Source organism: Taudactylus pleione, unplaced genomic scaffold, assembly GCF_031769625.1.
Source record: "Taudactylus pleione unplaced genomic scaffold, aTauple2 ptg000041l, whole genome shotgun sequence".
NCBI classification, from domain to species: Eukaryota; Metazoa; Chordata; class Amphibia; order Anura; family Myobatrachidae; genus Taudactylus; species Taudactylus pleione.
This window is the reverse complement of record NW_028284443.1, coordinates 32,433,997-32,447,344: the sequence shown is the minus strand read 5'-3', so window position 1 is coordinate 32,447,344 and position 13,348 is coordinate 32,433,997. Positions and strand designations below refer to the sequence as shown.

The following is a 13,348-nucleotide window of genomic DNA, read 5'->3' as shown; positions in this document are numbered from 1 at the left end:
CTGTAGATCTCTGTGGGGTGGGAGGGTAAATTGGAGAGGTTAGTGCATATACGGAGCTGGCGGTCTGACCGTTCTTAGAGTGTTCCATCTGTAGTTTGCGGACATCACTGAGTTGAATTTTTCTATTAAGCTGCGTACATACTTCTCCAATCTGCGGTCAATCCGACCCCAGACCGACCAGTTGGTCTGACACTAGACAAGTGTGTACCCTCAACCGACCAATGCGTTCCAGCCAATCCTGGTCACCTGCTCAGGTCAAATGATTTGTACACCTCAGATGACCAGACCGTCAATATGCAATTTGTATGCTTCGGAGAACAGGCCTAGTGACCAATCTAAGGAGCAAACTGACCCGCCGGCCAATTAATACCAGGTTCTGGGCATTGCGGTGGGCCAGGATAAGGGCCGTGGACATGGATCCTGGAGAATCCAGTCCCCATCAGTCATTACTACTAAGTTCGGCAGCGGCTGTGCATTCAGCGATGATAGGGGTTCTGTCGCTGCCCCACATAAACAGCAGCAGCGTGTCCAATTTCCAAAATAGCACATTGAGTCGTGATTGGCTTGTTCGTGGTGGCATTTTTGAAATGGACCACAAATTCAAGATGGCAGTGGTGTGCCCTGATTGTCTCATCCCCTGGAGCTGGCTGATATTAGCCTATGTGAGGAAGCGGCAATCAGTCCATCGGTGGTGAAGGAGCAGAGAAGAATAGCTCCTGAAGAAAGAAGACACCAGAGGTCCTGGGGGGCCGCAGCCATGCAAAAGAGCTTAAACAGGCGGTCACCCACCAGGTGAAAATGTGTTCAATAAAATATTAAAACATTCGGTGTCCTTTCTTTATTTTAATATTTTTCGTTACAGGTGAACTACAGGTGCCAGTGGGCATGCTAGCACTTTTGGTTCCACATTTGCCATCATGCTGCACAAACTTGCTGGTACCATTAGTCTGCCTGTAAAGAATAATATTAACGCTTTCAAAACCATTAACCCCGCATCCACCGCCACCAGGGGTGGTGCCGTGAATAGCCCAGGGCTGGTTGTTACACGGTAGCAAGGACCGCATTTCATTTTTTGGTGTCTCTACTTTATCAGGAATTCCAGCCCTGGGCTGACCAGGTTGGGACTGGTTAATGTGATGGCAGCGGGACCCCATGCTGTGAGTCCCACTGCTATGGCATCGCCACCCTGGCTGGTTCAGCCTAGTGTTTTGTTTTTGTAAAATAGGGGAAACCCCACAATTTTTTTTTTCTCCCCCAATTTCCAATACCAGACCAGGGTCAGGGATCCGGGGCTGCTTAATGATTAGAGTGAGGGGGAGGCAGTGGCAGATCCAGGGGGGGGGGGGGGGGGGCGATTACCACCCCTAGCACACTGCTGCCTCCAGTGCAAATGTGATGGGACGCACATACGCGGACTGCCCCGGCAGTCTGACTCCTGCTCCATACTCACTACAGGGGCCTGCTGACATGGCTGTATGGAGGCCAGGCTTGTTATAGCCCCTCTGTGCGCCCCCGGCAGACTGTCAGCAGCAGCTCATGATTGATTGGACAGCTGCTGCCGGGTGCCGCTCTGTCCCACTGACTCACCTCTCCTCTCCACTACTGATGCGTACGACCTGTTACGTCACACGCTCATACAGAGAGAGAGGAGCCAAAAAAAAGCTCAGCTGAGGTGCCGCGCTGCCGTCCGAGGGTACAATAAAAAAATCGGTGTCAACGATGTTGTTTGGTGGATCATCGCACTGTAGTTAAGCTGCAGCACATTCACCAGCTCTATAGTTGGCGGGGGAGGGGGGCAGGTGTCAGCCGCGGGGGGTGCCGGTGAGTGGTGGATGGCAGTATGGTTCATTTGTACTCACCAGCTCTAGTATACGAGGGTGTCGGCCCCTATCACACTGGGCCAGGCCATGTTATACATTATATTAAATATGCTCAATATTATTTATTATATTATATAATTCTCCAGACCATTGATAAAAATATAGAATGCAACAAACAGAACCTTATTTGATAAATGAGTGCCCTTCTAATAAAGTAAAGTTTGTAACACATAAGGCTATACTGTAATTGTTATGCTCAGTTATATAATGCTGGACACAATGCAGAAGTCTCAGGGGGTCAATCCAATTAGGTTGCGAAGGGTGCGATGTGCCATTGCTAAAGCCCAGCACATCGCACCTTTGCATCCAGACTCAACCCGGAATTCACCAGATTTTGCTTGCTGAATTCAGGCGGCAGTCAAGCACAGCCGCTGTCGCGATGACTCGCACACGCATCTAATAGTATTTTACATAAGTGCCTTTTATATAGAAGTCTATTTATCAACAAATATTCGGGGATACTAGCAAATATTAAGTACCACCCAGACGTATGTGGGAGTACCACAGCAAATATTGGATATGGCCGTCTACTTTGTAAAGATAGTGGTATGCAGTCGCTTCCCTCATTATTATGCCCATTAGTGATGGTCATGCCTGTGCGGCCACTTCAATCTTCTTAGCGAAAAAACATGCTTTCTATCAAGGCGTCTTAATTGAGTCAGGACTGGACAGAGGTGGTGTCGGGGCTAAATAGTAAACCGCCCCCCTAAAAGAAAAAAGTCTAGATCCGCCACTGGGGGGAGGGGGAGGGGCGGACATACTTTAATTTTTAAACAATTAACCAATTAATCTGCATAAAAAAACCATCACAATGCAGGGGACATAACTACCATGGGTGCAGGGGCTGTCCAGTGACAATTCATTCAGCAAATTGTTTCAGCAGATGCACATTGGTGGTCTACTGAAAAACTGGACAATAGTGTACACATAGATTGGTGTAGAATCTGTGAACTGTAGGATTGTATAAACAGTCTGATCTGCAGTTGGATCTCCTGAGGAATGGACAAGTGTGTATCCAGCACAAAAGTCTGACAAAATAGCAACCCTATATACATGTAATAAAGATGAAACTCCCAAATAAATCAGATTAATAAGTAAATAAAATGCATCCCCAGTACATTTCGGAAACATTACCTTTGATGATTCACAGGTGATATTGAGGTACCAATATGTGCACTCCTTGTCACACTGTGGACACATAATGATGTTTCCTCCAATACTAGAGTCACAAACTTCTTTGCTGAAACAAAAATATATTATAGTTGTTATCTATATTTATGCATTTATTTATTAGCAATTGGTTTGGGCTATATGTTCTCAAGAAGCAATGATGGTATATGTGCTACTGGATATACTACAGTTTGCAGTGTTCGTATACATGAAACAAAAAGGATCTACCCGTATTGCCTTACTGTGAGCAGTGTGCTATGTCACAAGAGCTCCCGAATATGGAACAAGTCCATGAATAAATGAAGGTTATACACAGGGCTATTTTTCTGGCAAAATAGGTTCAAGAACTGTGGGTGGAGCTATATAAAAACCAATTATATATACACACACACACACACACACATATATATATACACACACACACACACACACACACACACACATTTACAGAAGAAGGTACTCAAAGGGGACTTTAGAACAAAACTTATCTAACGGAAAATACATTTTGGCCTAGGACATTACATCATAATTAATGAAAGGATCAGAAACTGAGGGCCTGATTCAGCTTTGGGAATATAGTACAAATTTGCAAGTAATACCCCTTTTACACCTAAATTCCGGGTCTGACCCGGAGTTGGAACAGGGTTCCAATCCGGATCAGACCTGGAATTTAGCCGGCGCCGACCCAGGATATTCCCGAGCCGGCGCCGTTCACACCGGAATCAGGTCTGCATAGACCCAGCTTTTCCGGTGTTGAAGTGGACGCTTGGAGATGACGTCATCTCCAAGCGCCACTGAAGCCGGACCAATCGGCCTTCATGCGGCGCGCTCCAGGTCATCGTGACCCGGAGCGCGACATTCACACTGCAGGGTTTCACGGGTTACTCCAGTGTTAAACCCTGCTAGTTAACATGGGTTGGATTGCCGGGTCACTCGACACGGCTATCCAACCCTCTCCCCTTTTACTCCAAAGAGCTACCCGGGTTAACCCTGCAATAACCCGGGTTTTAGCTCCGGTGTAAAAGGGATATAACTGCACCTTGGTAAAAGATTTAAAATGTGCAGAGAGATTTAGATTTGGGAGGGGTCAAAACTGACATCTAAATTGCAGTGTAATGATAAAGCTGTCCAGCATTTCTGGGTTACATGCAGAAGCAGCCAGTATTTACCCTGCATGCAAATAAATGTATGTATTTGCGCCCCTTGCATTGCAACATAGTTTGTTCAGGTTCACAGTTACTTGCAATATCTTACTCTATTCCCAAAGCTGAATCAGACCCTGAGTTCCTACTGAAAAATAGCACTGGTTATACATAAAGTTATATCGGCAAAGTCCAATAGTAATTGCAGCTAAGTGGCATAATAATAATAAAAAAAAAAAAATCCATAAATAGACATGACAGTTATTTCAGGTGATGTCTCCAAAAACATACTGGTAGATTAATTGGAAGATCCAAATGTGGATGAGAAAATATGCTCTTGTACAGCAATGCGTAAAAACATTTTGCTCTGATGATTGATAATGAAGATCATATTGGTCACTGAATAAAGCATTCTGTAATTATGGTTTATTTTTTTATTTTCTGCAATGCATATAGATTGTTGAATATGCCTCATCACTCTCTTTCACACTGATGACAGTTCTCCTTTAAGAAGATATTAAAGTTCTGTTTGCCTTTCATTGGAAAATATTAAAATATAATCAGAGATTATGATCATTTATTTATAAGGCAGCACAAAGGGTCCGCATCTCTGTGCCAAGGGATATCTTGTTAATGTTTGAAATTGGCTTTGGTCCTTGGAGTTGTACTCTTTGAGAAAGCTAATGAGCAAGAATGTGTTTGTTATGATATAGATGGGGGGGGAATCAAACAATATGAGCCAAATGGATCTCCTTCTGCAGAGAATATCACATTTCCAGCTTTGTTTTATCCACATGGATATAATGTGCTTACCTCCAGGTGCAGGATTCCTGAGATTTATAGCCGTACAAGAAACATCCAAGTCCCACCACAGCTGCCAGCAGCAACATGCGAGTGTAGAAGCCAAGCCAAGCAAAATAGATTCCAATTTTCTCACCATAGTATTTTCTGTGGAGGAAATACAATAAGCACATTGTCGCTTCAACTGCTCAGTTCAGATTCCTTATATTGCAATTCAAAGATTTACAAGACATGTCCCCATACACCTAGCCTCAAATATGCCATGCGGAGCGAGCCATATCCCGTGAGATGCGGCTTGAGCTGATAGTCTTTTTTGTGCCCGTTTCACCGAAAATGTGCCTCTCGTAGCACTTTGTATACAGATTCAGACTCAGTCACACAAAGATATACAAGTGTCACATATCATACTAATCAGCACAGTCTCGTCAGGCGGATTGTCACATCTGTTTGCGACTAAGATGCATTTTCGGACAAAAGAAGCTGAAACTGAAAATGATTGGGAAAAGAAGCAATGCTAAGGATAGTAGAGATTTCACTGCATTGGAAGACAGGAAAATTACTGGTTGCTGGTTTCCAAATAGACACAGGTTGCCATCAGTTTTCAGCCTCAAACTGCAGGATAGTAAATCAAACCACTGGCAATGTGTAGCAAAGTGTGGTGGTATGAAAACCCCTAAATCACATCACATGCGGTATAAATCAATTATTTAAGAAACAAAAGGAAAACCTCCATTCATTTCTGTAGCAGTTGGTACAAACATTTGGCGACACACAAAAAAAAAAAAAATTTGTATCCACATCTACAAATGCCCAGCCAATGGCTACATAGCACTGGGCCCTTCCTGGCATTCCCGGCGGTGGGTACAAAGGTTAAAATGTTCGATAATAGTACCTGCTCTTGTAGCACTACAAGTTTCACTGACTGTCCATGACTGTTATTGCATGCTGGTGCTTTTAGTGCCACAAATGTGCACTACGAGGGGTAAATTTACTAAAGTGAGAGTTTTTAGAAGTGAGTTTTAGAAGTGATGTTGCCCATAGCAACCAATCAGATTCTAGCTATGATCTTCTAGAAGGTGCTAGTTAAATGTTAAGTAGAATCTGATTGGTTGCTATGGGCAACATCACTTATAAAACTCACTTCTAAAAACTCTCACTTTAGTAAATTTACCCACTAGTGTTAACGGTCTTTGTAGAATAATAAAATTAGTTAACTAAATGAGTTAATATACTAAGGAACACAGATATTTATTTCTAATACATTAAAGGAGGCACAATTATTTTGTTATTATACAAAGCGGTCACTTCGTATAATAATGAAAACAATAATGCATACTATGGAGACACATTTACTTTATATTCATACCGGCAAGAGGCCCAACACCTATCGTGCACAATTGTAGAACTACAAGTGACAGAATGCAGTGCTACCCATGTGCATAAGTGGCACCTATAGATCTGTAAGTGCCAGCATGTAATAACAGTCATGGACTGTCAGAGCATACTGGCACTTAGTGGGCACTATTTTTGATAATTTTAATCCTGTTATCCAATGACCAGAAGTACCTTGAGAGGCCTGGTGACCTGGCTTGTGCATCTCGAAGTGTGGGGACAGAATTTCCAGGATGCACACACACACTTTTTAAGCTCCACAGTATAATTCTTTTTTGGAGGGTTTGAGGATTCAGTGAAAAGATTCATATATTCACTAGTGAAGTTTTACACCACTAATAAGGGAAATTGAAGGAAGCCCCTATTCTCAATGAGGGGATGGACTACCCAATCCTACATGTAAGTAGGAGTAAGAAATTTGATTATATATAAAAAAAATCACTTTTCCAATTACATATTCTTTTCCTTTATTTGAGGAAGTTTTGGAACAAGCACATAAAAAAAAAATCCCTGTCTAAGACTGACTTTAAACTATATCCATATATACATATCCCAAAAAAAAGAGCGCTTGGTATACTGTAATTTCTATTGTTGTATGTCATGTGGTGGGGATCACATTAAATATCAGGCAGCACTTTTGATGTTGTGAGCGCAGGATTCATATATATATATATATATATATATATATTCGATTCACAGAATTGTTTGTTGGAGCCTCCAGTGAGAGCCAATAGGCCTGTGTGCGCAGTGCGCACGGGCCCTCAAGTCAGCCAGCCAGCCTTCACCCACCATTTGCGTAAAGTGACTGCAACTATCAATACAGTTATCTCCTCCTATGCTGAGATTTGATCAACAGACAGCAGGTGAAGGATTTAAACGTCTTGTCAGGCTCTGGTGAGCACCCGCCCTCGCTGTCAGTGTGTGTGATGGGGTGCTAGTGGGCATTACACATGGACATGCTCATTTTTTGAAAATGCCCATGAGAGTAAGGGATGCTTTTTATTTTTATATTTCTTTATTGATTTATTATTTAATAAAGTAAGTGGACTCAAACAGCATGAGGCTTGAGCAACCTTGTCCTTTAGACCAAGGTGTGAAAAACCTGCCATTTTTCTGGTAGTTGTGGTTTTGCAAACTGGACATTCATAAATCACATGGTTTGTACAGTCAGGTGCATAAATATTGGGACATTGACAGAATTTTCATATTTTGGCCTCTATTCACCACCACAATGGCTTTGAAATGAAACAAACAAGATGTGCTTTAACTGCAGACTTTCAGATTTAATTTGAGGGTAATTACATCCAAATCAGGTGAACGGTGTAGGAATTACAACGGTTTCTATGTGTCTCCCACTTTTTAAGGGGCCAAAAGTAATGGGGCAAACTAAACAATCCTAAATCTAACTTTCACTTTAATACTTTGTTGCAAATCCTTTGCAGGCAATTACAGCCTGAAGTCTGGAAGGCATAGACATCACCAGACGCTGGGTTTCATATCCCTGGTGATGCTCTGCCAGGCCTCTACTGCAAATGACTTCAGTTCCTGCTTGTTCTTGGGGCATTTTCCCTTCAGTTTTGTCTTCATCAAGTGAAATGCATGCTCAATCGGATTCAGGTCAGGGGATTGACTTGGCCATTGCATAACATTCCACTTTTTAGCCTTAAAAAAACTCTTTGGTTGCTTTTGCAGTATGCTTCGGGTTATTGTCCATCTGCACCGTGAAGCGCCGTCCAATGAGATCTGAAGCATTTGACTGAATATGAGCATATAATATTGTCCAAAAGACTTCAGAATTTATTCTGCTGCTTTTGTCAGCAGTCACATCATCAATAAATACAAGGGAACCAGTTCCATTGGCAGCCATACATGCCCACGCCATGACACTACCACCACCCTGCTTCACTGATTAGGTGGTATGTTTTGGATCATGAGCAGTTCCTTTCCTTCTCCATACTCTTCCCATCACTCTCGTACAAGTTGATCTTTGTCTCATCTGTCCATAGGATGTTGTTCCAGAACTGTAATGGCTTTTTTAGATGTTGTTTGGCAAACTCTAATCTGGTCTTCCTGTTTTTGTGGCTCACAAATGGTTTACATCTTGTGGTGAACACTCTATATTCACTCTTGTGAAGTCTTCTCTTGATTGTTGACACACATATACACCTACTTCCTGGAGAGTGTTCTTGATTTGGCCAACTGTTGTGAAGGGGTTTTTCTTCACCAGGGAAATAATTCTTCTGTCATCCACCACAGTTGTTTTCCGTGGTCTTCCGGGTCTTTTGGTGTTGCTGAGCTCTCCGATGCGTTCTTTCTTTTTAAGAATGTTCCAAACAGTTGATTTGGCCACACCTAATGTTTATGCTATCTCTCTGATGAGTTTGTTTTGATTTTTCAGCCTAATGATGGCTTGCTTCACTGATAGTGACAGCTCTTTGGATCTCATATTGAGAGTCGACAGCAACTGATTCCAAATGCAAATGTCACACCTAGAATCAACTCCAGACCTTTTACCTGCTTAATTGATAATGAAATAACGAGGGAATAGCCCACACCTGTCCATGAAATAGCTTTTGAGTTGATAGTCCCATTACTATTGGCCCCTTAAAAAGTGGGAGGCACATATAGAAACCGTTGTAATTCCTACACCGTTCACCTGATTTGGATGTAATTACCCTCAAATAAAATCTGAAAGTCTGCAGTTAAATCACATCTTGTTTGTTTCATTTCAAAGCCATTGTGGTGGTGAATAGAGGCCAAAATATGAAAATTCTGTCAATGTCCCAATATTTATGCACCTGACTGTATGTCTGCCAATCAAAAGAAAAATAAATCTGGATGTAGGTAATCTGTGATAATTTAAAAATATTGCTGCAAACTGCACTTTAAAATATATTCTCCCAGCATTCTTTTTGTCCCTTGAGAGCAGCAACAAACATTTGCAATTACCAGACCAAAGGGGCTTTTCTGTATTATCCTTTATTTATATGGCGCCACAATGGTTCTGGAGCGCCTCGCAAAGTACATAAACAAATGAGCAAACAAGACAGCGACTTACAGTACAGACCAAAATAGGACAAGGACATACTTTATAAACATTGCTGCAATTGCGATCATACCACTCAAAAGCAGCAGGGCGTCAGCAACCATGTGTTAGGTGCTACTGTGTGGAGTTTTGAGTAGATGATCTTATGAGTAAGAGAAGGAGAAGCAAATGAAGGAAGAGGGCCCTGCTCATGAGATCTTACATTCTAAAGTATGATACTGAACTAACACTAAAAGGGCATATTTAACAAAACGGGTAGATTCAATTACTTTTGCCCAGCTTTACGTGATGTGCATAACAGCAATTACGGTAGCTCATTTCTGCTTGTACCTCTGTGGGCTGCAAACAGAACACAGACACAGACACATAATGTGAAGCCATTCCAATGTCTGTTTGCGTGGAATTCGACAGTGTAGCTATGACAAATATGCTGTAACCTATATCAAACAGACAATGCAATTATTTTTAGAACATTCACTAGCCTGATCAAAGCAAATGTAGTACAGCACACTTAAGCTGGGTACACACCTTTACGATGTTTAAATCAATTTCATTCCCAATCGGTAGTCCAGACTACAGTGCCGGTACACACATATACACTTATACAATCATACGTGCCGACCTTCAATCTCCAACTGCCAAAATATTGTAAGAAAATGATTGTACCACCCACATAGGCAACGCTGCTGCTGGCGTACAATCGCAAGAACGGTGGAAGGCGTGTGCACACTGCACTTTTGGCCCAATCTCACCCAGTCAAGTTGGATGATATTAAACTGCACATTAGATGTGATCCTTCTATTCAACCAGTTTTCATCTAATAAGACATGATTGAAGGTGTGTACACACTCTTTCGATAGAACAGCCTTACGATTGTACAGGTGTGTACCCAGCTTTAATGAATCATAAAAAGATATGTGAGATAGGGACGTGAGGGGGCCAATTGCCATGCCACGGTCGCAGTTTCTATGCCATTCATCCCCTCTGCACCTAATTGTATTGACCCCATAGAATTATATATTACTACTTGCAATGAAATGAATGTGTTAGGTGTACAATGGCAGACATAACCCAAAGTGAGGGACTAATCGACAGTTACCTCGACAGTGACAAAATATTTTGGTTTTAACTGCAATGATAACAAAATGTTCCAATATACATGTCAACATGGTGAATAAATGATTGAAATTACTCGTGTATACTTTCAAATTTTCCTACCTTACAAGGTCCAAAGGCTGCAATTTGTAAAAACTACAAGGGTGGACCCACTCTCTGTACAACAGATTCCTCTCATTGGGACATCTGGGGTCCTCCGATGGAACATTAAACCTACACTACAAAACAAAATCAATCAGACATTGAGGAAAAATATGCATATATTACAATACAATAACTTATCTAAACACCCAAAAAAGTCCCAAGAAGTCTGGATAAATAATACTATACTGCATTTCTGTACTATTGTGCATGATATTCAGAGACATGCTAAATTATTAACTTCCTTACATCATGAAGAGGAAATGCTGCCTTGTAGATGCCAGAGTCCAGGAGTTTGTTAATGCCAAATTTTTTCACATTATCTTTTACTGCATACTCAACCCGGGACAGGATGAACTGCACCTGCAAAGTCAGAGATCTAGAATGGTGAATATATCCAGAATAGGCAGCCTTACACAGCAAAGTGTCGGAATTCACATTTTTCATTTTCATCAGATAAAAACACAACAATTTATTATGTCACTAATCAACACAAAATGCCACAGGCCTTAACTTGCGTATCCACTATCCGATAAAATGAACAATTTAGTTATCGTTCATTATATCGGCCAGTGGATATGCCGTCAACGAAAAGCGATGCGCGACCCGGCTGGTCGTTTAAGACGTCGCTCATCGCCCGAACCTGCTGTCCAACCTGACAATATCGTCAGGTTGTGCATTTTCGGGGATGAGGGAGGGTGCTGGCACTGAACGACATATGGGCTCAATGTCCACTGCACAATATATTGAACGATTAACAAGAACGTTATCATTCATTTTATCGCCTAGTGAATATGCGGCTTTAGAGACAAATTGTACTATCATATCAGAAAATAACATTTCCCTGTGACTAGTCCACTTTAGTAAGTTTAGTGGTCTTTAGGAATACTCTTTTTGGCATAAATGATAAATCTAATCCTTCACCATATGTCAGGGAAGAAATGTCAGAGGTTGGAAGGAAGTTTAAAGCTTCTGGTTACTTACAATGCGGCTTCTTGTTGCCGGGGTGAAAAAGGTTTCTCTGTCCTGGATATAAAAGTCTACCATCCGATCCTTTTCAAATGGTGCGGTGAAGAATTCTTGTTCCGGTTTTATTACATCTTCACTTACACTAAAGATTTTTCTGAACCAATTAAAAGCAGATTGCTGCTGCCTCAGATCATTAGGTTGTATGGGCAGCTTAATGTGCATTACTTCTGCATATGTACACAGCACTTCCCATGGAGCATGCACCTTCACAAACACCAGTCCTTCATCAGCCACCTACAGCAGGATATATAGGGTCAGTAAGGAACAATGCAACGTCCTTAATAAGATTAATAATGCAAATGATAAAAGATAGATACACAAATAACACATTAAAACTTTGTTTTAAAAGGCTAGAAAAACCCTATAATTCAACTTGTATACATATATGGAGCCAGTATATAAAATATTAAACACATATCCTCATAATGATATTCTCTGAAGACAATTCTATTTATGTGTAAAAGCATGTACAGTGCTTTAGGAAGGTGAAGAAATATTGTGGAGACTTACAGATCGTGTTGCCTCTAGCTGTAATCCATTCCTCATAAGATTGGACTCATAGGCTTGTCGCTTCTTCTGCAAAGTGACACCAGAAAGGGAATATTTCAGTACATGTGGACTATAGCCTTTTATACTAGGCTCTCTTTTATACTCTGTTATGGAACTGTAAAGCGGTGGTAAAATAAATCCTAATTTCTATAAAAAAACTAAAATTAAAAAGAACAACAAGCTTACAAATACATAATATATCTACAAGTCTCCAAAGTGGTTACAGTAGAAATAGTGTTAGGCATTCTATTTATTGTGTGCAGTATAAACATTTTTTTTTGTTCATGCCTAATGTTGGGTACACTATGCAATTTGTCACTCGTACAGCCGACGTACGACATATGACAGAGTGCATCAGTAGGGGTGTACAGACGATATGTCTGAGTGACGTCGTTCACATCTGCAAGTGTATACAGGCGACCTGCCGACATGGATTTCACAAATGGCCAGGCAAATTTAAATGCACGCCTAGTTGTGATGTCTAGCCAGACATATCGAGCGGCCGATTGGCAAGTGTGTATAGCTTACCAAATCAGCCACTATTTTTTTATACAATATTTAATACTAAGCTTCTTACTAATACTGGGCCTGATTCAGCAAGGATCACAACTGCAAATGCAATAGCGATTACAAACGCAATCTTACTGCTATAGTATGCTAATCCATTGCGATTGCTATGCCGTCGCAGCACAACATAAAGACGCCCACTTTACATTACACACATCCGTAATCCTTAGCGTGACTGCAAAACCATCAGTACCATCGAGTACAATCTCAGCCTCACACTTGCATAAGCTTTGACCTTACTCAGAAATTGCTAACTTCATTACACGCTATGAGTACTCAGGCTGCGCAAGACATCGCAGTAGCAAATTTATGCACACCCATGCAGCGGCGTTCAAACACACTTGCGCGCCTGCGTTTCGCCGACCACCCCGTCACCACCCACAAACGACATTTCCTGTCAATCACTCCGCGATGGGTCTGCGTAGTCACTGTAGAACGCAACAATCGGGCCAATTGCGTGCATATTAGCAGTTGCAATCCAATTGCTGAAGCAGGCCAACTATTAGTTATTTCAC

At 41.6% G+C, this 13,348-nt stretch overlaps 1 protein-coding gene across 2 annotated transcripts in view; it reads right to left on the bottom strand.

Moving 5' to 3' along the window:
* The window catches only part of ANO6 (anoctamin 6), a 116,119-nt gene that overhangs the window by 39,177 nt on the left and 63,594 nt on the right, over window positions 1–13,348 (bottom strand). For both annotated transcript variants that reach the window (XM_088458059.1, XM_088458052.1), the window contains exons 4-9: window positions 12,228–12,293; window positions 11,673–11,951; window positions 10,938–11,051; window positions 10,650–10,765; window positions 5,006–5,140; window positions 3,015–3,120 (exon numbers count right to left, since the gene is read on the bottom strand). In XM_088458059.1, the coding sequence (XP_088314185.1) occupies window positions 3,015–3,120; window positions 5,006–5,140; window positions 10,650–10,765; window positions 10,938–11,051; window positions 11,673–11,951; window positions 12,228–12,293 (816 nt within the window). The remainder of the gene's footprint in view (window positions 1–3,014; window positions 3,121–5,005; window positions 5,141–10,649; window positions 10,766–10,937; window positions 11,052–11,672; window positions 11,952–12,227; window positions 12,294–13,348) is intronic.